The 27,036-nt window shown below is 36.5% G+C and overlaps 1 protein-coding gene across 2 annotated transcripts; it reads right to left on the bottom strand.

Moving 5' to 3' along the window:
* LOC121316882 (heterogeneous nuclear ribonucleoprotein L-like) lies at window positions 1-26,920 on the bottom strand. 2 transcript variants are annotated; one of them, XM_041252165.1, is made up of 15 exons: window positions 26,481-26,920; window positions 14,002-14,120; window positions 12,569-12,806; window positions 11,737-11,822; window positions 10,399-10,495; window positions 10,245-10,317; window positions 6,955-7,026; window positions 6,063-6,286; window positions 5,156-5,277; window positions 4,218-4,419; window positions 3,768-3,825; window positions 3,575-3,673; window positions 2,593-2,735; window positions 1,149-1,189; window positions 1-860 (listed from the first exon to the last, which is right to left on the bottom strand). In XM_041252165.1, exons 1-15 carry the CDS (start codon window positions 26,688-26,690, stop codon window positions 725-727), a joined length of 1,920 nt encoding a protein of 639 aa, XP_041108099.1. In that variant the 5' UTR covers window positions 26,691-26,920; the 3' UTR covers window positions 1-724. The 2 variants fall into 2 exon arrangements, with proteins under 2 accessions (XP_041108099.1, XP_041108100.1); XM_041252166.1 differs by lacking the exons at window positions 1,149-1,189; window positions 2,593-2,735 and having other exon boundaries at window positions 26,481-26,916.
* Between the last annotated feature and the right edge of the window lie 116 nt (window positions 26,921-27,036).

Genomic DNA, 27,036 nt, shown 5'->3' on the forward strand with positions numbered 1-27,036 from the left:
CCTGGCAAATGTTTTTAATGATCTCCATGCTCACGGTGAAAGCTTCATACATGGCGACATGACAAATAAAAACATTGAAACAGTGCCGTCAAAACACTGAGAACTACGCAAACCAAGAACTTGTGTAAACATTGTACAAATACAGTCTCAAGTCTCAAATTACCTGTTTTTAACAAAACTAGTTATATTACTTTTTTTTTAGACACCAAGCTTTAAATTAGATTGAGAATAACCCCCCCACCACTACCAATATTATACACATCTGTACATTACAAAGCAGCCTAATTGTTAACACTTATAAATGAGTTGTTCTTTTAAGTGCAAGCTTAAGTCTGGGATTTAGGCAACCATTTTTTAAAATGAAGATTTAAAATGTTCTAATAGTGCTGATTATAGATCAAAGACATCAATTTAAACGGACATCTGAGAATCACTTCAATGTTGTCCTCTAGGAAATGATAATAGCTAAACCATACAACAGCAACAATGTCCTCTTAAAAAAACGCTTGATCTGACTTAACCGACAAGGTCACTTCTATAAAACTGGTGGCAGTTCTCCCTCAACATTCCTAATGCTGTTGTGCCCCAGATTATACAACAAGAGGTCTTTTTAAAAAGAGAATATCATCTTCAGAGTTTTGCACTTCTTTTGGAATTTTCTCATCATCCTCCTTTAAATGTGAATGAAGGTAAGAAAAGGCAACTTCATCTCATCTCTTCCCATTCAACGGCCAGAGTGGCCGCTGGCTCTCCAGCAGTAGTTCCTACAAGCTTCTCCTGCTGTGGGTGGACCCTCGCCTTGTCTTATAGATGAGAAGATGTAGAGAAACAGAGTTTCAAGGTGTACGGATTGGAGCCGTCTGCAAAGTCAAAAGCAATTGCAAATGTTTAAATCTGAAAGTGTACAAAGATTTAATTCACAGGCATTTTCAGAGTAAAATGACCACTACGCACACCACACACAGTACTCTCACCCAAGCAACGAGTGCATATGTATAGCCCTCCATTATAGCACAATTACACTTGTGCAGTGGTGATGCATTTAAAGAAAGGCACTGTACAGTACTTGAAAGCAGTCCAGAAATGTAACTTAATTCAGGTTTAAATTTCTGCAAGATTTAGCACCTTTAACAAAAGAGAGAACTCACCTTTGCAGGTGCAGGGCATACCTAATGCAATTTCTCTTCTCCTTCAATTAATTTGTTAAGCTCAACTCAGACTTACTGGTTCTGTTTTGTGTCACTGACTAACTCAAAATGTCACATTTTAAAATTAAACTACAATTGTTTCTCTGACTGTACATTTTATCGTTAGTAGTTCTTATTCTTTTCATCAATTTGTATTTTATTTTTCAGTTTTGTATCGTGACTCAAAGGGCTTCATGTTATACTAGACTTCTGTGGTCTCACAGCAATATCCTTTGAAAAATAAGTATTTCAGCTATGCAGAACAGACCAGTGGTTCCTGAGGCAAGACGACAGGAGGGAATTACTGCAGGCTTAAAGGGGAACTGTGCTCAAAATAACAAGGCTCTCTAAATGCTCTGTATACATAACAAATGTGTTTCGTTGCTCCAATTTTGTTAAAAAGTCAAGAGTTGGGCCAGTATTTCAATTTTTGTGTGAGCTTTCCGGCTCAGCTGGAAATGCAGGCTGCCGCCATATTGGATCGTTTCTGGCGATGCTGTTATGTCATATCGTTGACAGCTACCCACACCAGTGAACGCCGGCAGGGTGAATTATATCGGAGTGCAAAGCGTTCAGGTGCAAAGACAACAAAAGGAAAAACAGAAACAAAAAGTATTTTTGTGTGCATAAGCCTTTAAACCAACACAGGGCGTCCAGAACAAAACAATGGCTACATAATATAGGAACGAGACATCCGCTCAATAGAATCCTGTGTGTGACTATAGAGCGAGCCAACGACATGACACACACAAAGTGCGACGGAAGAGAGCTCCAGTACATTCAATGTTCATTTGTTTTAATGGTTTTTCTACGATAAACTGCTCTAAGAGAGGCTGAAAATCCGTCAAAAGCTTTAGTTAACATGTTTTCTGTTGAAATGGTTATATATTCATTTGCACTAGTTTCCCTTTAAATAACACAAACACCCACAATACAAACATAAAAATGTGTCTCCATAAACAATGCTTATTGATTTTCTGTGTTATTTCTACCTAGAAAAACAAAAACATGAAAATGGGGTCTGTTCAATCAGATCTATGAAACACTGTTAAAACCACTCAGATAGTATCCTCCTTAGCATTTTACACATTTGCCCTTGGTGTTAAACAAGTACGGTGTAGCCAAATAGATTTTAAGCCAAATGCTTACACAAAGATTTTACACTTGCAAATCTCTCTGCTTTTGAGGCATTGCGCTTCTCGGAAGATATTTGTCTTGGCTCTGAAAAAGCAAGCCTGTGGAAATGCCTTCTGACAATTATGCAACTTTAAACTGCTGCTATAGGGTGAAGGGTTAATCCAACAGATGGTAGTCAGACAATCCAGTCCTTTTTTGTTCCACAGTAGAGATAATAAACTTGGTTACAAATTAGAACTCATTAGGTTTTTTGTTTTTAAAAGGATACGCAGATGCACGGCAAGGGGTACTGTGGCAGGGTGGCAGGGTGAAAGCCAGACTGGTCCATGGGTGGATGTATGTGTGAGGAATATTTGGTTGGCAGGGAGGGGTTAAATTCCTCTGTCAAAACACGTAGGAATGTGGCTGAAGCTGTAAATTGAATAAATGATCAATAATTAATTAGGATCTAGCCACAGGTGTATAAGAAGGGTGATCACAGGTGTTAATGTTAGAATTAATGTTGCTGATAGAGATGGAGGTCCATGTTGCTGTGCTGTGTTTATGTCCGTGTCCGTGAGTTTTTGTACAGACCTTTTCTTTTGGCCCTTCTGCCTTTTTATTTGTTAATGTGTTTTGTTTAGTGTTTGTATGCGTTTAATAAAGTGTGCATTAGCATGTACCCTGCTGCTTCTCTCTGTTTCTGCTTCCTGGGAGTAATAAGCCTTGCCAGTGACGCTGTCCTTACCACAGGCATCTAAAGAACAAGCCTGTGGGTTGCATTCCAGCCATGTACTTTGGCCTTATAATACAGAACATTAACATTCTGTACAGAACATTAACATTCCGTTTTTTAATGAATTTACAGTTTAACAATATTTTGTAAGTTGTTAGGCTTTACTATTTACATTTTAAATATGTTAAGCTCTAAACCCCATTGTTTGCAATTTTAATATTTTAAAAATATAAAACCACAGCCCTATGCTGTAAACCTGCTAACAGACCTCTTTCTGATTGATGTCTTTTGTATTTTGTGAGGTTAATAAGGGAGTCAATAAATCAGCCTGGGGGAGACAGACAGCAGTGATATAAAGATAGGCAGTGGTTTAGATCCACAACTAACTACATCTCATTACTGACCAGATATGACAAAATGCAAATTGCACGCCAATTTGTTATTAACATATCTATTGAAGCAAAACCTTCCTAGAACCACTGTAAGACACCAGTAACAACATGGGACATGTCTTCATGTAGGGTAAGGCACTTACTTGGTATTCTGATCTGGTAATGATTCAGTACCGTTAGGACCTCCACCGCATGTGTCTTCGTTTCAAATTCTAACAGCCCTGATATAGTTTTGGAAGAAGCTAAAAAAAATGAGAGAAGATTTATCCTTACAGTGTAAATAATAATAATAATAATAATAATAATAATAATAATAATAATAAAAATTGTACTTACGTTTGGCATCAAACACCTTGTACTTTATAAACTCAGGTACTTCATGTGTTGTACACAGCTGGGAACAAAACAAAAACAGTTAGTTAAACATTTATAGAAATCTGTACACTGGGTGAAAGATTCCCAACAGTTACTGTACGCATGATCCAGAAAAAGAGATGGCCGGATGCTAGGCCATTTTATCACTCAATTGAATAATCAAATGTTTCGAAATTCAAAAGCTCTTTGGCCAAAGAACAGTTTTCTTCTGGAACCTCAAGGAAAAAGAAAACAGGGGGGGGCAGGGTGCTATTTAGCAATACAAACACATAGAAATAAGTCTGGCAGCTCTCAAGGCTACACTGTCCTCTTATGTTGCATAACTTTTGCATAACTTTGTATGTCGGGTAAATGTCATTAGCACCAATGGACATGGAGGTGCACCCAAAAAACCTTCCCGTGACGCCGCACCTGCTGCAGCTCCTCCTCTGTGACACACGGGGGCACGTTGTAGAAGTGCAGGACGCACGAGGGGGGCTGGATGATGTTCTTGGAAGCTTGACCAGCACTGGTAAATCGATTGTTCCTGGTCATTGCAAAGTCCTTGTAACTACTTGTCCCGTCCTCCAGTTCAAACACCTGGCTTGGTATAACTGCATGCTGCTTCGACACACTTTGAAAAACAAACAGAAATCCTACATAAACCTAGAAACAGAGTGATTACGAAGCACATCACCAAAGAAAATTTGAACATGCTCTCCTCTAGCAGCATGACAAAAAAAAAACAGACTTTAGTCATTAAATTGTTTTATTATCTCTTGTTATAGCCAAAAAAACACATAATCTTGAAAACTAACATTTACCAGAAATAGGTTTAGACATTGTTATTATCTTTATGCAAAATGCCATATTTAATCAATTTCTGGTTTTATCTGAATCACAGGGGACTACAGATTAATTAACACACAAATCACGATAACAAAGTGCACCATATAAATAGGATTCCAAATCCAACCCTGTTACTTATGACATCATTTAATGAAATAAACCACAATGGCACATTAGCAGTGTAACTACTCTTTACTTGGTGCTCTCTGAGCAGTGATATATGTTTGCATGGTGACCCTATAGAGGAGTTGGACACAAACAGGTGGTTTAATGTGTTATTTTTCTATGCATCTAAACTTTTAAAATACCAGAAAAAATCCACCAAGATTTGATTTTGTGAACTTCCAAACCAAGAGACTCTGCACTATCAACTAATCCACAACGTTTTTTTTTTTTTTTTGTAATGAGCATATTGAACTGAACAGCTCTTTGTGTTGCTTTTAAGACAAGACAGCTTGCATATAAAAATAAACCTGCAATCTGAAGCATGATCTGTGCATATTGCAGAATCAGACTCTCACCAGACATTGAGTCTCTTTGCAAACACCTTGATGCTGTTGAGATGCGTGATGGCTCGGTCCACAGCATATTCGTCACCCATTTCCACGAGTGCTGTACCGGGCACACTTTTCATAAACTTGACCTGGAATCAGAGCTGTTACTGTCGAAATGTTCCACCTAACAAATACTTAACAAGTTCTCAAAGCTCTTTACTCCAAATCGTCATTAGCTGTTTTTTTTTTTTGTTTTTTTTTAGTAAGGTAAAAAAAACACCTACGATAATAAAGTTACCAAACCAGAAATAAACAACTCAAACATTTATATTTTAGGTTTGTTAATCGTCTCAGGCTATTGCTTTTAATTTGTTTTATACTGGTCATTTCCATTTTCTTTTTAAGAGAAGAATGCCCAAATGAAGATTTGTAGTAAGTGTAATGAGAAAATGTGTTCCAGACACACCTCGTCTGCTTTAATATATCAAATGTGGTTAGTCTTGTTTCTTAATATAAATTTAAATATGGCTACCGTTTTGTTTTTATTTAAATTCTAGTAGCGTATCGATATCTACAAATGAGTCACCCCTTTCAACACATGGGCATATGCTATAATATTCACAACCCCGTGTGACCTGTTTTGACCAAGGATAGAGTGTGTGTGTATATATATATATATATATATATATATATATATATATATATATATATATATATATATATATATATATATATATATATAATAATTCCTCTATCAAATTTTATTTCCTTTTAGTTTCAACTATTTTGGAAAGGAACCCTAATTTCAAACTAAAGTTTGCTGAAATGCATAGCGATCTGCCCTACTATAGTTCCTTTGTTTAAAAAACAATCTGGCAAAAAAAAAACAACCTGAATGACAGAAAACAGAAAACTAAACAGCGTGTCCACTCACCTTCTCAATGTTCCCATACAAACAGAAGAGGTTGAAGATTCTAGTGCAGTTCATTCTCTTGGCATGCAGCCCGCTCACCATGGCAACGGAGCTGGAGGAGGCCGCCCCGTGGCCCATGTAGGAGGAGGTTTGGGGGAGTGGGTAAGTAACCACCTCCGGGATGTCATGAGAGCCCATTTTATACCGATTGTTACTCGGTAAAGGCAGCAGGGGGCAGTGAGAACCTTAAAAAAACAAAAAACAAAAGGAAGAAACATTCTGATAAAATGAAGTTTCTTAAAATAATCTGGGTTGTACTGTGTGATTGAGGTGCACACATCAGGTCACTAAATCGAACCAAACTCTCCCCTTTTACGTTTATCTTGTCATAAGTAGCCATATCTGCTGTTATTATCCTGTGCAGGGCATAAAATTCCTCAAGACAGGTATCTTGTCTTTATGTATGTATTTTACACTTTACTTTATTACATATATATGGAAGGTGTTGCTCTGTCTGTCACAGTTACATTGCACTTACATGTATCATGAGAACACATACTGGAAATCAGTAATTAATATACCATAACATGATACGAACACCTCGTCTCATGACATCTAGTTTTAAATACCACATATACAATTTTTATTAAGCGATTCATTGACATTTCTTATTTGACACTATTGTGTACATATTATTGATTGTCCGCCTGATAAACTCTCATTTTGAATTTCATGGAGGAACATGTCTATTATTGATGGAGTAAGGTGTATATTGTAGTGACTTACATGTTTAAACAGTCCTGGTACTATAAAAGGGAACACGTGGGATGTGGCACATGAAGTGCTCCCAGAGGCAGTTGTATTGCATGTTAGAAACAGCAGGGGTAGAGGTGTGAGCTTGTGTGAAACTCACCATACCCATTGTCACCATAGGAAGATGGGTGCTCTCCTAGGATGGCTTGCCGCTGCCTTCCCTTCCCCCTATCTGAAACATTGATAACATTATTTACAATTATTACATTATACGTAAAAGTGTTACAGCTAAATGCTAAAACAGTTGTAGACTCACAGACCCACAGACTGTAAACAACACAAAAAAAAGACTGCTTGACCAAAATCTTAGCCAGGTCACACATCAGACCATGGTCTCCAATTCTACAGCTATGGCCAAATTATGCTTCATAAAGTCAAATGAAACCTGCTGAATAATTGCTACGTTAACTTATTGAATTACATACCTCTTTGTAGTTTTCCATATAGGTAACAAAAAAACTGACAACAATTGAAAAATGTGACATTTCTAAATCTAACATGACATGCTGTACTGCTATTATGGCTTCCGGTAGATGTTTTTCTTTTTCATTATGTCTCAAAATGAAATGAAAGGAATGAAAGGAAATGGCTAGAGAAACATGAAGGCACTGTTGACCTATAAAGAAATGTTGGTAGGTTGCGCTTCAATGGCATCTCCTACAGACAAGCCAGCTAACAATTCAGACTACAAATATGAACAAGCAACGGTAAATATAATGTCATCTAAATGACCAACATACAGTATAACGGCTATTGTTAGCAAAAAAAAATGATTTATGGAAAATCCATGTTTACATAATAATTCAGGAAACTCACAAGTGAAGGTTGCAGCAAGCACTAGTACAGGATAGCAAAGAAATATATATATATATATATATATATATATATATATATAATATATATATATATATATATATATATATATATATGTGCACATATACTGCAGCTACAATACAGACACATAGTACAGAACACAACTGTAAACCAAAACAGAGGTATATACCTTCAGAAAAAACAAAAAAAAACTGTACATAGTTCAGATTACATTCTTTAGAAAGCTCTTGTGCACAATTGGGAAAAACAGTACCTGCGTTTTTACCACTAGCGTCAACAGCAACAGTTTCAATGAGGCCTTCTTTAAACTTGCAAGAGGGGTTTCAGCACAAGCGAATAACATCAACCTGTGTTACATGGTTTTACAGTCAGTACATACACAGTTCAGTGGATACAACTTGTAACAGCCTAAGCATCAACCACAGAAGAGAAGGGACAGAATTGAAAGAAGAGCAATGCTTTCTGATGACATTTCTGTTAGTTTATTTTACTTACAACCTTGGGTACGCCAAAGTAATGTTACTTGGAAGAAACACTACAGGGTTGTCTATTTGCCAGATATAAAGAAGCACGCACATCCTTGTACCAATAGGCATTTAACAGCATCTCCATTCTGTGCTGGCACAATTATTTTGATTGTGCAATTATATAGTGAAGTACTGAAATCAATGCAAAATAAGAATTCCTGGAATAAAATGGAGCATGCAGCAGCATGCGTCCTGCATGACTGCAAGAAGGACTCTTCTAGGGAAACGAGGCAACAACTGTTCATTCAATTCTGCGTCACATCATTAACACTGGGTTCAGATAAATATCCTAATATCCAAAATACCATTTTCTATTTTAGTTTCTTAACAACCAAAGAGGATACAGACTTCTCTATATGACATTTGACATGCACAGTCTTGGCTATTTTCCACTAAGTGGTCAATCTGGAAAGTGAACAATAACAAAACTAATACAGAATAAAACCACATAATGTCAGTCATCCCTGGCATGCCTGACAAGTCTCATTTTATGTGTAACTGTAAAGGCATGCCTGGGTTAAAGCTGTAACATCCTTTCTTGTTCTTGTTATTTAAAGGATAGCTACAGCACTAAATCAGTAGTGTGGAAAAGCAAAGAGATATTGCAGCTTTAAAAAAGATCACCAAACCATCAATTGTTTGCATCAGGAAATATATTTGAATACAAGGGTCACCATAACACTGGTAAAAGTAAGAGCACTCATTTCAGAAGCCTTTGAATATACTCATTGTCGTACAGTAACAACAGAGAACAGTATTCCCTTGTTCTTTAAAAATGGATCGTTCACAAATGAAGTTAATTCACATTTAATAGATAAAGCTGATCTATTGTACATGCGCTAGTTGTTACTGTGAAATAAAAGAGCTCTGTATTTGGTAGTTAGTGAGTTTATAATTATAAATTAGTAAAATCTATCCAATATAGAAAAGAGGAAATGTTAGTCTTTAAGGTCATTTTAAATGCAGTACTTTTTATTAGAAATGTCACAGATGATTTGGTGACAATCTAATTTTCTGGCATGACAAATGCCCCCCTGAAATTTTTCAATCAAATAAATGAATATACACAAAAAAGGCTATATGGGGTATTGATCCACGCACAGGGAGTCCTTCCTTGTGAGACGTGCTGAGGTGGTGCGTGTATTCAAGATGAGTGGCAAGTCTGAGGACTTTCACACACGCATGCATGATGAGGTGCAGAGTCTGCCTGGCTGTCGTCCTCTTTGTGTCCACCACTGACCCCCCCTACTCGGAAAAGTCCTTTCCACAGTGAAGCAGCGTGCAGGTCGGTAGGTAGGCTCTTAAACTTGTGTTTATTCAATCAGTCCTATTTCAGTTTCTCTTTTACTTGGGAATTGAGTGTTGCTTGGAGAAATAGAAAGTCTTATGTGCTGTTGGCTTGTCTGCATGTTTGAGTTCCACCTTCACTTTAGTCCGGTATTGTCAAAACAAACAGTAGGGGGCACTACAGTCACAGTACAGCTTCACAATCTCAGTCTACACCACTGGTGGCCAGCAACATTTGCACTTTTTTTTTCTCTTCATATTACTGTTACATTTCTAAATTTACCAGCATTTCATCAAACCCCTTGTGCATTAACATCTCTTTACCAACATCTACTCACACTTTTTTTAAATAAAAATTACTGCGCCATGTGAAAAATACTTGAATGCACTCAGTATGAGTATTAAATGACAGGGCAGCAATTATAAAAATAAAAAGATTTAAAAGTGAAAGTACACATATTTTAGTGAAAGTCCTCTTAAACCGTATGGATCATAAATATATGCAGGTATTTGTAAAAATACAAAAAAGATTTTAATTTCTCTTCCCATTATCCCTTTCTCCCCTTGTCCCTCTGTCAGGAATAGCAACATATCAAATATGAAGAATTTCACTAAAATATAGATACATTACATCCTTTTTCTGACCTCATGTGAACTGCTGAGCTCATTTTTACCTTAAAACAGACACATACAGAGAACAGTAAAACAAAGACATATGTACAGTACATTAAAATAACCTTACCTCGTCTAACCAAATACGGTTTAGTGTAGTCCCAACTATCATTATCGTTTCTTATCACGTTAAGACGGGTTGGCTATTGGTGAAAGAGAAAAACAACAATGTATGTCTGTTCAGTGAAAAACTGTATAAAACTCGACGTGCAGAAAGTCATTACCCTTGCGTATTCAATTTTCAGCGTGCAGCACCCAGCGTAGATATCAGCTCCATTGAGGGCAGCTTTGGCTTTCTGAGCACTTTGAACAGATTCGAATGTATGTACAAGTTAAGGATCAGTATATCACCAATATTACCTTTTTTCCCTAAACTGTAGATTATTATTTAAAGGGGGGGGGGGGACTTTTTTGCTAACACTTTGATGCTTGTACATGAAACTAGGTCATTTCAAAGCCAGGTTACCTACCCTGCTGTAGTTTCAAGCAGAATTCATAAATTAACTGTAGTACTGAACTGAGACAAAGATCAAATGATTGTTTTCTATAATGAGCGTAGGCAACTATCAATTAATATACTGTAAATATTTAGCTTTTGTCTAAAATATTTATTTTTTTAGCCAGTAGGGAGCCAAAAAAAGGCATATTTTAACAGACACTTTCCTAAACTAAATCAAATCTCTTGAGCCACAGAGATTTACTGCATCCATGACAGAGATGAATTAGTTGCAAGGCCAGCACTTTTTTTTCTTCTTCCAAACCTGTTTTTTAAGCATTAGTTCAGGTCAGTAAAACATCAGGAGATATGTTATTTAAAAGCTACGAAGCGCATTGAGTTAACTTTACAACGACTGTGGCAAATCTATGACCAGATATTAAAATACTAAAATGTGCTTTCATTTGCTTCCTATTTTAGAGCTTGGCAGAAGGCATGACTGACTTGCACAAGGTCACAGCGTCAGATAGTGGTTGAAAGGTTATCTTCTGACTCCCAGTCTATTGCATTTACCACGTAGCTCCACTCACTCTCACTTGGTAGGTACTGTACATTGCACCCAGCTCTTCAAAAATAGTATAGTTTATCATGGTTTTTTACCATAAGGGATCATTTTCTAACAAAAACTAAAAAGCTCTTCTGGTCACGATCAAAATAATCTACTTATAAAACAAACAATGCATAATTTACATGACAATGCTGGCAAGAAGGTTTATTAATATGTATTTATACCAACAAGCAAAACATATGTTTGTTAGAAGCCCTTTCTTGCATATATTTATTTCAAAAGCTACATGTTCAGTTGTTCAGCCAAGAGATAAATGCGGTGATGTGCATATTTCAAGAGATACCCCTCCCCCTTGTTGTGCTTTTACTGAACATCTAAGGCACTCCCAACACCGAGTGAGTTGCAATGGACTGGAAGAAGAAAGAAGAGGCAGTTTAGTCCCTTTCTGATCAACTGTGTAATCAGTGACAGCTCATAGAAATGTCTTTATCTATCTCTTTAGCTACAATGGAAAACTACGCATCCCCAGTTAATACTCTAGTGGGTCTAAAAGGATATTCCACCATGGCTTGTATGCCATTCCTCTTGAATATTACAATGCGGAGGACATTTCCAGTCGGGTTGCAGACAGTGTATAAAACATCCTGTAAAAATAAGATAAAATCACTAAAATAAGAAATAAAATTAAAAAAAACACCACCACATTCACTAGTTGTAAATAAATACAAATACCATAGAGTTCTGTAACAGAAATGTCTGGTGAGATTAATGTAAACTATCAAATACTGCAAAGAAGTAAAGTACCAATAAACTGTGCTTTTTGTGTAATTTGAAAATAAAACTGTAAAAATCAGAAGCAAAATACATTGTGCTTGCATCGATGTTAGAGAAACTGGAAAAAAAAACAAAGCACATTTTTTGCTTAGAAGCTACCGATTCTTTTTTTTATATACAGCACAGATACAATGGTAGAATGTTTTAACATTTGAAGCACTTATCTTTATTCTAACATTTAAAATGTCATGTTTTTATTCCAAGCTTTGTTAGCCTGCACAATAAGGTAGGTGTGAACATCTCACATTTGTCAACACACCATCAAAACTTAAAAGCAGCCTGTCACACAAAAATGAAGCAATTTACAGCACAGGTCAAGGTCTCATCCAAGTACAGTGTGGGATGGAAATTTAAGCTGTAACGTGATGTGCCATCAGAGTCCGATGGTTTCCGTTCGTGAGTATTGAATTTAAATTCCATCAGAAATATATTCTGCCCCCTGCACTCAAAGTGCACTCGCTTCAAGGGTTTTTTTCATTCATTGGCACAACTTCAAGGCAGTCAGCTGTGTGCCAAATGGCTTCATTAGATTGCAAATAACAGGCAGCATTCTTACCGTTGTTATGGGGTAAAGAGGATTCTGAATGGACAACAATAAGACCTTATTCCCACTGTTGGGGTTGTCTGAGTTGGTTGGCCGCGTGATCCTTTTACTGGTAGAATAATTAAAGAAAGCTTGCTGCCCAGCTATGTAGACAGCTTCACTGGCACCGCACGCCACGCACTTGTTAGCACTTTCAACACCTTCAAACTCCACCAGAGCCTGCCTCTTAAAAGGCATCATCATCACGTAGCTGGAAAAGTAAAAGGGAATGACAAGTTAGCATTCTAATCAGCTAAGTGGAATTGATAAGAGAGATAACGTCCTGAGCTGCTGAACGCACCAGTTCTGTAATACAACAGTGTTTTGTTTTTGACCTTTTATTTATTTATTTTTTTAAAAAGGTTAGTTATCAGGTTGGGTTTGTAAATATGAAATCATTCCAGGTGTGCTGCATTAAATGCCAAACTAACGTGTCACTCAAGCAACATTACGATTGCTGATGGGATGATAATCCAAACAAGCAAAATCCACACACTGTAAGGCACAGATAATGTCAGCCCTGCCCTGCTGGAAAAGCAAAATACAAAGATCAGATGACTTTTTTTCCTCATGATGAGCTGAGATTCCATATGCTTTACTCAGGAACTGCATCTGTATGTAAACATTATTGCAACTAGAGGGCACAAAACAGCTATGGACACAGCATGATGTTGCCCTGAGGCAATAAACCCTGCATTAAAACAGATGGAACAAAAATAATGTGTTGCAATATGACGTGTAAAAAGATTTTTAAAAAATGTCCTAAATTAATGCAGAAATATATTGTTTTTTTTACATTAACATTTTTATTTTACAAAAAAGTACCTATATTTCCGCTTACAACAGCTATATCAGAGATGCTGCAGGAAACAACACAACTGTCTTTCCTCTTGTAGGTATAGAAAATGATCTTTCACAACAGACCAAGATTTAAATGGAAGGCAGATGGTGTTTTCATAATGCAACCAAATACTACATTAATGGTAAAATGTGGGAAAATTTTAATTTTTACATCAGGCAGTTTGCTGTGGTTGTAATAACAGCAGACCATTGTTATAATAAAAAAGCGAGGAGACAGATAGCAAGATACAACAGAAAACATACATCAGTGTCACAATTAAAATATGGACAAGTTAGACTTGGAATCAGCCTGCGTGACAAACAGTGTAATGTGAAAAACACAAAAAAAAAACCCTATGAATTTGTCATGAATGAAGGTTGAACTGTATATTTCATTATAATAGTGTGGTTCTCGGCGAGAAAGGGACTTGTTGCAAGGATCACTCTCGTGATTTCCTGGGTGTCTTTTTTAGCTGATCCCTTGAGCAGTTGACATAAGCAGGTCTGACACCAAATAACAAAAAAAATTTGGCTAGCTAAGATGATAGCCACAAGCTAAGCCGCACCATATCGTCCCAAACTTCTCCAGAGCTTCAACCAGGTCTGCCTCGACCACAGACTCGCACAACCCCCGCACGTGGACCACCGGGGAGGGAGGAATCTGGTGGGCATCGTCCCCATTGTCCTGGAACCAAGAGACAAGAAATGTATTATATAGGCCGGTAAAACCATTACCACTAGGGATGTGCCCAGGCAATTCCTTCCCCTGGAAACACTCAGTTTAATAGAGATTTGCAATGGAAATATCTAACAGAAAATATTTACAATATCTTGCTATGGTAAAATATAGCAGTGTCACGCTAATACTCATATTTTGTAAGTAATTACCTTTAAGAAGTATTTGTCAGTATTAAATCAATCAAAACAGGTCTATTTATTAATGCGTTGACTTCAAAAAAAGAAAAGCTGCCCTTCCCTCACCTTTAGAGTACAATCAAGTTCCAATTTTTCATATTGATTGTTTTCTGCCGGGGCAGTAAACTGACAATGAAAATATGCTGCAAAACTAGCAAACGCAACTGATTCGTCATGTAAAAGTGACTTTCATTAACCTCACTCAAGCTACTGCTGTGGGATATGTACTTCTTTGTCAGGTTTAATCAGAGACAACACCTTGCCTACAAATACAGTCCCACAATTCACTGCAGAGATGACGCATTTCTAAGGAAACTACAGAAAGTGAAAGAAAATAATATTTCCTATCAAAAAGATAAAGGCAAGACAAATAATCACTTATAAAATTTAACTAACAGGTTCTAGATTAAATAGTACTGTCAGACTATTATTGATTGATGGTTAATAATTGAAACAAAGGGACCACATTGTTTTGTGTTGAGTAGTTGACACATTTTATTCACAAACAACTTCAAATTTATTAAAGGTAATTAGTCGGAAGATATGAGTTTCAACACACCCCTAGTAAAATATATAGGTGACTTTATTTCACTTTACTGTAAAATAGGTTTTAGTTTATTACGACAATCTACTCTTTAACAATTAGGAGTTGCAAATTCTAGGTCTCAATTTTCACTTGCCCCGCGATCCAAAAATAATCTGACTATTTTCTCTCAGATCAAATGAACTGGTCTCTCATCGTGGTTTAGACAAAAATAGAAGTCTTGCATTCAGTGGCCTTTGATTCAGACAGCAAGCTTTTAGTTCTTCCTTGGCATCTCGTCCAACTGATTTCCAAAGAGGAGGGCTATCATTCATAGCAGGTGAGTGTGAGTATATAGTGTAGGCATGAGGATTCAGGAAGAACTAAATCTCTAGCAGTGTACTGCATTAGCAAGAAATGTTTCTTACTAAACTTAGCTAGAAGGCGTTTCTATACAATTGCAATTCTTTTTTTATACAATTCTGGTACTGGATCTAGTCTCATAAAACTGGTTTTGCAGTTGAAGCATTACAATATACAAGCAGAATTATTTTAATTACAAAGTATGGATTCTTGTATCATAATATTTCTGAATTGTAACAAAGTATTGCCATTTTACTACTACTACATATAGATAGACCTGTAGGGCTTCTATTATTACAGTATCTGTTTTGGGGAACAGGACTGAGTTTTTTTTTTTTTTTCAATTCTAAAGGATCTTTAAAATAAGGAGTTGTTTTACTGTTTCCCTGCCAATTGCCTAACAGGAAAAAAACAAGACATGAGTTAAAAAAAACAAAAAAAAAACATTAATAACCCTGTGGTCAACAGTGGTGCATGATGACCAGTGGAAGGTATTGCCAAAGCCTTTGAAACACGACAGGGGGTGGTGATTTTAAAAAATACCATCAGTTGTACTTGCTGACCATTAATCTAAAACAAGCAAGTGTTCACTCAGGCCTTTGCCTTTTTATTGCCTATTATAAATGCCTTAATCGCATTTCTCAAGTTAAGCTCTTATAAGCTTGTATAAGAAGACATACAAAATACAGTAATAAGAATGTTATGAATTAGTTTATTGCTCACTATTAATAAAAATGTAAAAGAATGTAAGGTAAATATCAATGATTTACCAGTGACAGTAGTTTTGCACTCAGATTATACAAATAGGCAAACGTAAGCGTGAGACACTTGCGTAGATGTAGACCAAATTAACAGGAAGTCACTCTCGGTGAGAACTGCTTTGCATTTAAATGATGACCTTAATTCAATGCTGCTGACAGTGTTACTTGTGAATGAGATAAAAGCTTCAATTATTTTTTAATATATTCTGATTATATTGCTATTTCATGGTAGCTTTGCCAACTGTGTGTCCTTTGTATTTATCTGCAAGGCTACGTTATGCAGTTGTGGCAGTGTGGCAGGGTGAAAGCCTTGCTCGTGCACAGGTGCATGTGTTGGTGTGGGGAATATTGGGTTGGCAGGGAGGGAGTTAAATTTCTCCTTGTCAAAACACGTGGGAATGTGGCTGGAGACAAAGTGATTACATGCTTAATTAGGCTCCAGCCACGGGTGTATAAAATAGGTTCTGATGGATGTTAATTAGAAAGGAGTTGATGGTGATAGGTGGAGACTGAGGGCTGTTTGACGTTCTGTGTTCTGTGCTGTGCTGTTTGGTACGTTTCATGAGTTTTGTCAAACCTTTTGTTTTGGATTTTGTGCCGTTTTGTTTGTTAATGTGTTTGTTTCGTGTTTGTTTCTTGTTTGTAAATAAAGTATGCAATTTCTCTTAAACTGCAGCTTCCTGTGTGCTGAGTCTCTCTCCCGGCCGATCGCATCCTGGGCCATGACGCTACCCTCACAGTACTACACAACTCTGGAGTGTTTTCAATTTGCAATTGCGTTGTGCGAACGTGTTCACAAACAACTTTGTTGTTCACACATTTTATTAATAGAAAATGTATTTTTGGGGCATCACCAAACAGCCATTGTTATTAATATATCCATGTACAACTCCTAATATGCTTTTATTTTTAAAGTCTTACATTTTGTTTTTTATTCAGTTTTTTTTCAAAGATGCTCTCCGTTCATGATTTTATTTTTGTATTGGCTGAAAGTATTAGCTGTATGGGAATAATAAAAATCTAGTTTTCACCAAATACTATACGTCTACCTGCTGTTCTTGTGTAACCAGGCAAAACCAATAGGGATGAAGGGTGCTCATTGCATTGAGAACCAGAAGGTAAATAAATACTCCCAACAGCACATGGACTATAATAAAACGGGGCAGACGCCCTGCTTTTTCTTGCAATAAAGGGAGATAAATTGGTCTCATTGTGTTTTAACAGTTCAACAAAAGTGAACAAAGGCCAATGCAACGATACACCTACTGCATAACTGTAGCGATACAAGAGCATACACTGCATCTCAAGAGCAATGCATTTTATGATAACCCTAAATTTTCTATTTCCTCTCCCCAAACACACTAAATAAAAATCCACTATCTTCCCTCCACTTTTATTTCCCATAATTCAGTTGCAAATGAGAGGGAGGTGTAAAAGTGCATTTTACAGATTATGACTTCTACGTAATACTGTATTGAGATAAATTATGCAATTTTATTATATACTGCAGTTGTTTGCTGTTAGATTCTTTTTTACCATGGGTAGCAGCAACAGTGCTAATAGAACTCACAATCTCATTCTACCTAAAAAAATAATAATAATTAAGTTTCTCTGGCAGCGATTTTGACAAAAACGTTTTTGTCAAACTGCAAGATGCAGCACATACCAGACAGTATGTTTGCATTGCGTGCCTGTGTCACTATAGAAAAAAGGTTCTAATCCAACATTGTTGCTATGACAACATGTACAGTACAGCTCTGTACATTTTTGTTTCCATCACTGAATTTCCACTAACCTGTGCTATACTGTAAATTATTTAGTAATTCATTTTGGATGGTTGCTAGTGGCAATTTAGTCAGCGAATAAACAAACAAATAGATAAATAAATAAATAAATAAAAACAGTGTGCATTAAAACTTTTTCAATTAATCTTAGTGGAAAATGATAATATTTTGATATCATTACACAGTATGCCCTCAGCTTTCTCCTCGGGTTTAATGAAAAAATCGTGAAAAAAAAATGAAAACCAATGCCTAAATTATATCAGAAGCAAACTACGCATTCGCCTTCTTTACTGTAATATGGTCCCAATAACTATTGTTTTCTCAGCCAATTCAAAATAAAAATATATATATTTCAAGGTTTGATTAAATATTCAAACACTAAAAAATCCATGTTCATCCCAGCACTCATGCATCGACTGTTTTGTTTGCAGGCGCTTGTATCACATGCCATTCTGTTTTAGCACTGTTTCTTTTTTAGTGCATATTTAGAATTTTGGAATGTTCCTTGATATTATGCTTGTTGCAATATTGATTAACAACTACACATTACTTAGAACACTTTTGTACTTCTGAAATAATAAATAAATAAATAAATAAATAAATGTTTTGGGTGGTTTGAGAATTTTTTTAAAGTGTAGGTCTGCAATGTATTTATTACCTCATAAATGGTTTTTTTTTTTTTTTTTTTTTTTTTACATTTTTTATTATTATTTTCAAAGTAGGTTCGTTTAGCACATTTGACATGAAAGAATGATCAGATCTTCTTCTGGTATGAGATCTTCTTCAGATCAGCTTCAAGAATTTTCTGCTTTGCGATGGGGTCACCCACAAGACAACCCCAAGCTGAACAGGAAAATTATTTCTAAAACTGTCAATTAACCCCAAGCCAACGGGGTCAACCCGATCGCGATGAGGTTGTATTTCGGCTTGGGATCTCCACGTATACATGTGTGTGGTTTGCAAGCACAGCACTTCTAAAAACGTGCAGACTTTTCAAAAGTTAGGCTGGCTAACGATCCAATTACCTGTGCGTTATTTCACATGCACTTCAAAGCATTTCAAAGCAACTGTGGAAGTCGACAATCTGGTGCACTGCATTGCGTGGAGGAATGTGTTCCACGGTTTACATGCATAAAGCCAGAATTAGTCCCTTGGAGAACCTGTTGCAAGCATAGCATTCGCAGTCTTACAACCATTAGTAGCATTCACAGTCATACAACGATAAGTGCAGCATTCACAACTGCAAAGAAAACAGCATAAAGTTAAAAACAGAAGAACCACAAAAGATGAGCCAGCCCTTTTCTTACAGTTATTTTTTAACTTGCAGTTATAAGTGATTGACATCACATCATCAAAAAGCAAGCTCAAATTATATATTATGGTACATGACCACTACACATTAGCTTGTTTGTTTTCCTGTATTTAAAGCAACTACCCGTAATCTCAAATTAGTCCAACTAATCTATATTTGTCAAACCACCACGTTGCAGACAGACAGGCTAAAGAAAAATAGGCCAGGTACTTTATGAGCTGCAAGCTGTGCTGCTGCTATGCATATGTGCTACTCTTGTTTTTTCATATGATCTTTTATCATACTTCCCAAGAAAATCATAATATTGTACACAAGGTTCACGAGATCAAGCAAACACCCCTAAACGATAGTGAAATAAACGTGCTGTATTACTGTCTCCAACCTGTTTGGCTGAAGGACAGTAACCTGGTCATATGGACAAGGCATTCATACCGCTGCAAGAAACAAAAACAAAACAAAAAATAAAATATCATGATGACGAGGGTGCTATCATGTAGCTGTATGGCACGCAATCTACAAATAAGATTTGCTGATATCATTTTAACTTCCATGTTTGTGTTTGTTACAGTTACATGAATGCATTTTCACATACAGTACAGCTACAATTATGTACATATACATGCATACTGCATACTGCATTATTGCAAAGCACAGAAATCCATGACTGAAATCAAAATACAAATTAGCATTTTGTTGTGGAGTAGGGTGTAAAATATGGTTAATGTGGCGTACTTGTACAATTAATAGGATTTTTCTAAAGAGTTTTTGTGCTGCTAAAGAGATCTTCAGTATAGAAACACTAAAATTAGGGAACAGAGCAAGACAGTGTTAAAGATAAAACAGACAGTGTTAAAGATCTAAAACAGAAGAGACCCAGTGAATGGGGGGGTGATAGTTTTGGTAATCCTAACCTTCATTACAAATAGAGTTTAATTGCTATTAAGAAGTTACTGGATTGGCAAAGGACCCAGATAGCTAAAATTACACAAATAGCACAAGCTCCAGGAAGCATCTAGCTTTAATTATTAATCTTGTTCTTTATTTGTTATCAGATATCTCTTTGTTATCTCTTTCCTTTTAAATGAGGATATAATACAATCTAAATATTAATTCAGAACGTGCTAGTTGAGTACTGTACAGCGTGATTTGTAGAACACTAGACGGAGTTCTGTCTCTTGAAAAAGCAACACTAGATATTTTTTCTCCATCTGGGAAGAATGTAGAACGTCTGCATCTGGGAAGAATGTAGCTTTTCTATAATGCTTGGGTTTCAGCATGTGGGACAATGGATGGAAAAATTTGCAACCAATAAATAAACCTGCAATTACGATTTTGACAAATCACATTGCAGCATGTCCCAGATAAGCAATAGACTCGTTCTTTTGCTGATGTTTCCAACAAAGGGTTAACCACTTCAACAACAGGATCTGTAACAGCAGGTTTTCATACTGCATCAATCTCGTCAGCTGAAATGTCTCTCTTCATGCAGCTGCAAATGGGGAGAGTGAGGGTTTGGGAGGGCCATTTCATGAAAGCACAGTGCAACAATAACTCATGGTATCGGATATACACTATAAAAGAAAACATGAATAGAAGCATTTTGATTGAAAAGTCATGCGTTGTGTGAAAGGGTACTGATCACTAAACTGATCACTGAACAGTTTGCAAGCTGTTGTCTGGTGAGTAACTGACCCTGACAACGAGAATACATTTTGCCAAATCATTTTCCAGTGTATTTTTAAAATAGTTTATAGTTTCTATTTTTGTATACAAAATGTCCATTCAAATGTTCAGTTAAAGCAGAAAGTTAAAGCAGAAACGTACAACGTATCATTTTTTTTTTTTTTTTTATCAATGTGACAGAAATATAATGAGTTCTGGTTGGAAATCTCCCTCCCGACCAGTGAGGATACTAAGTATCGAAAGGGAAAGTCTTTGGACGGGCTGGCCTGACAGTTCTTTTCCAGGGTTGGGAAGTCAGTCAGCCTGGAAGGCGACCAGACTACGTTGCAGGAACGTATTGACCTGGAAGGTAAACAAGGTAGCAGCTGCAGGCAATAAAGACAGCTGCAATCGCTTACCAAGGGGTCATGCGTGATAGCATAAAGGGGCCGGAGAATCGTTAATCTTTTCCTTCATTTTGGTTACAAGATATAACTTGGAAGGACCCGTGCAGTAACCTGTAAAAATATTGTGAGTATTTGTTTATTCATCTTGTCTTTAATTGTTACTTGTGTTTTATAGACGGCTTGCACGTTCCGGCGCTGTCGCTAATGGCCAGCATTAAACCTGGGACAGCACTACACCACTGTCACTCTATAAACTGTATCGCCCACCGTGAGCACTATAGCGTGCACCCAGGACTGGTGACCGCATTTGTATATTGTGGGACAGATACCCGTGTTTATTGTTTAGGGCTGCAATTCCCCTGTTACTGTCCTCTGTGTTTTACACATCGCTGCATATACCCAGAGTTTATTATTTGGTCGTCAGACCTGGATTACAAAAATAAAATACCCTTTTCCATTCTGTTCAGTTGTGCAGAGTGATTGTTACAGTTTAATTTCTGCACTGCATCACCTCTGCACCTGTTAATAATCAACAGCCACTTTGCCACAATCAAACATAAAGATTTCTTATTTAACAAAAAATCAACTATTTTCCAAAACAAGTTAAATTAGATAATTAGAGAGATAGGATACCATTATGTTATAGCCCAATTGAAATTAGTTATTTAACATTGACAGTTATTTTCTGAGTTAACCATGGCCTCTTCACCTTCACGAGTGGCAGATGTGACAATGCTATTTTTTTCTGCTTTAACAAATATTATGTTTAATCAGGAAATATCTTGAAATACCTATTTTTAGACTGTGAAATGACGTCAAAGAAGCCATTTTTACCCCTAAGAAATACAGCCCTACACATGGCTAATATCTTAAAATATACTCTATACCTAAAAATTAACACCAAAATCTGATTAAAAACCTTCAGCGATCACAAAGTGAACTGACAAGATTTTTTTTTTTTTGCCTTCATTGCCAGAATGACAAAACCACGATCTGAACTCCACCTCAAACACAACTATCTATAGAAATCTAGAATATATACTATTGCAGTAATATTGTTATCCTTGTATTTTTTTTTTTAATGGAAAATGAGCAGAAAGGAAAATGTACGCAGAATCACTGCTCATATTGTGTATAATTGTACATATCAGCGGTGACTTTAAAAGCAATGATTTTATTGACTTCCTCAAACATTTGCAGAATGTACTTTTTTTTCCCCAGTAGTGGACTGTTCATTTGTTTTGTGCTAAAAAAAATATCTGCCTTTTATAAAAAGAAAGGAACTAATCAATAACGGATTTCATGACACTCACTTTTTATTTCTGTGGTTTCAAATTCCCAGTAGATCCAGTTTAACAAAATATGAAGTTGGTGTTATTATCTGGTATATGATACAGACTTGTATTAAAATATAAAATCAACTACAACTGAATAAAATGTCAAAATGTTCATTCCTTAACCAATGTACACACTGTAAAGCAATAAAAAGACTTTCTTACTCAACCATTCACTTGTGCAGTCCAGAAACACATTGACTGATTGTATTAATTATGGATGGCGAGATGAAAGCACAGAGGATACAAGGCAGATTGGAGCAAATTAGCTTTTTGCATATCAAGCTCTCCCCGTATTGCATGCTTGGAATATATTTGCCTTTTCTCAAAATCCACAAGGAAAGGACCAAGAACAGTACAAAGACCTTCAAATCAGCTTCGACAATGTACGCTGCGCTTGCAATCAAAGACAATCAAAGACAATCAAAGACTGCAGCCGTTCTTCTAATAACAGAATGTATTAGGCTGCTACAGTTTTAATCAGTTAAAGGTATACTTGTCCCTTGCTAACACGTTGAATATGCCTCCTGTTCTTGTGAATCTTAGTGATCCAGACACTTTCACATATCAAGGTTGTTTTTTAATGCAATACCTTTTTTTTTTAATAATGTATAATATATTTGTGTTTGTCAAGAAGCCCTGCATGATCTAAATATTCTGAACCATTGCTAAAAATATTACAGTACACAAAGGAGACCAACCAAATGCCAATGAAATCCTAATTCTAGTCACCCGTGTGAATAGCACTATTTAAAACTATACTGCCAATCAAAAAAAAAAAACAGTATACAATATAATGGGGAAATGAAACAATATTTATGATGTGTTTTTTTTGTTTTTTTTTAATCTGGCTACAGTCTTGAACTGCTAGCAGAGCCTGTTTCTTTTCCAGCAGTGTCATAGTAAAACTGGGTCCCTTAGCCCTTTGTTCTTTTTCTTACCACATGCATGTGATTCAGCACCAGAGATCTAAAAATTATCAAGATATGGAATTTTCCGCTGTCTGCTTGAGCTTATTTACGCTAAAGATAGCTTCCATCTCATTAGTGTAAGGCTAGCTGGCTATCCAGCCAAGGCCTTATGAAACTTTCCCTGAAAAAAACAAACAAACTGTAATTTGAAAAGCTAAAGGCATTGACTGTATTTTTCAGGAAACCCTGTAGCCTACCGTACATTTATTTATATTGTATGTTCTCAGCGAAGGGTTTCCCTTTTGTTTAGAATTAATCAAATTTGGTACTGTACTGGTCACTTCACCAAAGACTTGCTAAGGATTACTTTAATTAGGCCTACACTTAATAGGGTTCATTTATTTCAGACATGTTTTCTACAGTTCTGTTTGTAAGTTACAATTCCTGATTTTGTATGCTATTGTTTTCTCTTTTATGAGAATTGTAAAAGCGATCATAAAACAGGTAATAGTACCGTCCGTGCACTAGAAGACTAAGAAGTGAAACCCTGCATACACGCAGTGCATTTATTAGTTGAACTACAGGGGACCCTCTCTCTCTGATATATTTTGATTGTACTGGTTAATTCATCTTTATTAATTGTAATGTAAAAAACAAAATCAATCATGCACAGTGCAGGAGGTGACTCTTTGCAGGCTGTCAGGCTATACAGCTTGAACTAATATAAAACCTTCACATATGATTTCTGCTACAGTACAGTGAGCAGCCAATAAAGAACTACAGTACCGCTGACCTGCACTAATCCAAACTGATTTATAATTCCAAATAATGAAATGCATGCTCGAGAAAAAAAAAATGCAATATCGTAGTTCTTTGATAAGGGTGTAAAATACGTATAGCTCTCTGCAATATTTTTCAAAGGGTTATTCCTGATATTTGATGAAAAAACTAGACAAGGCATTTTTAGCACAGTACAGGTTATCAACAAATCACTACTGTCTGGTGCCAACTGATTCAGATTAGCGATACTCTACGGAGCACTGCAGAAAAACTACATTTCTCCTAATTAGATAATAGCAGCTTTTTAAAAGACCAATGAGCTGCTGAGGGTGTTTAGCAAGCTGGTTGTGGAGAGGACTCATAGGTTAGTACACCAGAACACCATTTAGGCCGTTGTCAATGTGGCTTTATCATCTGCTGATGGCAAAAGCTGTTCTGTGGTCCAGTTTTATTACACACAGTAACATCAACCAATTAAGGATCTAGCATTAAGAGAGTCACACAATTTTATAAAAATTAATAATACACTCTAAAAAAAATAAAAGTACAATTACGGACAACTAAAACATGTTAGTGGCACCACAGAAAACAATGAACTGTGTTATCTCACAGCAGTATTCCCTACCTTTCCTGGAGCAATTAAACAGACCTAAATGGTTTTTTTTAAATGATAAGCAATCAGTTGCCTATTATAATAATCAGTGTCATCTGTAATCTGGCAGCACAGCAAATGCTTGGGGCTGAGGAATCAAAGTGTTGCCTAAGTGATTAGAGAAAGCTGGTATCAAGTAAAAGACTTTTATAGCCCTGGCTGCAAATTATGTACTGTGGCACTTTGGGATGCTAATACAGATAACACGTTCATTGCTTCCTCATAACTGGAGCCAAATTAAATTGGAAAACACCCAATTCAAAAGCTCTTAAAGAATTTTCTATACCTTAACCTACTATACAGTATATGCTTGTGCCACCAAGTTGCTTTTTATAACATGTACATTTTAAAGCTTCACACCAGTCAAATCAAATTAACTTGAGACTACAGTTACTTGAAGGTTTGTCTTCAACTCCAGTGTGTTTCAGGTTCACAGGAGCGTGAACACCCAAGCATCAGACAAGCAGCCTTGCACTAAATGATTATCAAATACAGGAAATAATCCCATGTTTATGATACCACACTATCATTAACTCATTTTGTGCATCCAGGTGAAGGGCATTTTAAATGTTAGGATATGAGTAATTTATACTAGTCATTTTTAAAACTTGATAATTAAGGTTACTAGCTTTTACAATTTTCAAAAGCACATACATGTGTTTTATGTTTCAGCTTGTATGTAATGTACTGTACGTTAAATTTTATTGTTAATTAAATAAGAAGAAATGTGATGTGCCATTTTAGTTTAAGAATCGTATAGGTTTACGTAACTTACAAAGCATTAAAAAATAACCCCCACAGTGTGAACATGTTAGTACTGAGACTTGTATTCGCGTAGATACTTGACTGCTTGTCCAAGGAGGCTGTGAAAATATACACCCAGCAAAAGTGTCGTGCAGACGAGCTTAGCGCATGACGTGAAGCCTAAAATCCTAGGAAGCAAAGAACGTTGAAAGACTGGGCTGCGATGGTGACTGAAAATGTGAATATTATGCCACTTCCATTTCCCCACAGGAAAGCACAAAACAAACAAAAAACCCGCATACCTCTTTGAATTAAATATACTTAACCTAACCCCTTTGTGCCTCTGCGGCGAATCGAAGTATTTAAAGGGTTAATTCTATAAATAAGTGTTATGTTGTCACAACAAAGCAGGGAAGGGTTGGATGACGTTCACTGTAAGTGGACTAGAGCTAAAATATCTGGAACAATTATATTACATTTCCTCAGCTTCTTTATCTTACAGTACAGATAGCATGACTGTGCGCACAACCAGAAAGCAAAACGTTACTAAGCTGAACACATTTGACCCGTAGAAGAACGTTAACAACGCTGCTCAGAATAAATTCAACGGAATTTTCTAAATAAGAAATTAAGAGTTTATGCGCAGTGTTATTTGATTATAAACAATATAATCAGAAACAAGACTAACACAGCAACCAATGTGATGATGGGACACCAAGGTTTGATGCGAATGCTGTCGTTAATAGTACCGTTACCTACACATACGCAGCTTAGAAAAGTTGTATCAAATACATTCCATTCCACTTATCTATCCTATGCAATTATTATTATTATTATTATTATTATTATTATTATTATTATTATTATTACAATGCCGTTAACAATATATTTTCTTACCCTTCTATTTGATCCATATTTTGAGGACCAATGGGCCTTTTTTTCTCCTCCACCTGCTACGGTTGTATTATCGTCACCAAGTAGCAAGCCGGGAGATGTCGAATCCGAGTCATCTAAGTCCTCTCCTTCCTCCAACTCTACCTCTACAGTCTTGAGTCGCTTGGCAGCTCTCTCATACTCCCCTTCTTCGTATTCCTCAACCATAGACATTATTCTGCCAATTTAACAGCGAACAGCAAAAGCAAATAAAGAGGTATCCACTGTGTTACATCAATTTGCGGTGCATTAAAAGTTGCTAAGCGTCGGCCGCACCGTTTACTTCTTCAGTCAGTTCCCTTAGTTCACAGAGCCAGCACAGCGATCGTCGACCAACGCCACCAATTCCCTCCATCTATCTATCAGCTATGACTATTTTGTTCATATTACTGTAGGGACAGGTAAGTCCCGCCTTCTGCCATTCTTATTGGAGGGAATCGCTTGTCTGTGGTTACACTCTCAATTGTAACTGTAAAATCGCCTTTGTCAGAAGGTAAAGGGCGGGGAATCCGATGCTTCC

This window comes from Polyodon spathula, chromosome 6, assembly GCF_017654505.1.
Source record: "Polyodon spathula isolate WHYD16114869_AA chromosome 6, ASM1765450v1, whole genome shotgun sequence".
In the NCBI taxonomy this organism is placed as follows: Eukaryota; Metazoa; Chordata; class Actinopteri; order Acipenseriformes; family Polyodontidae; genus Polyodon; species Polyodon spathula.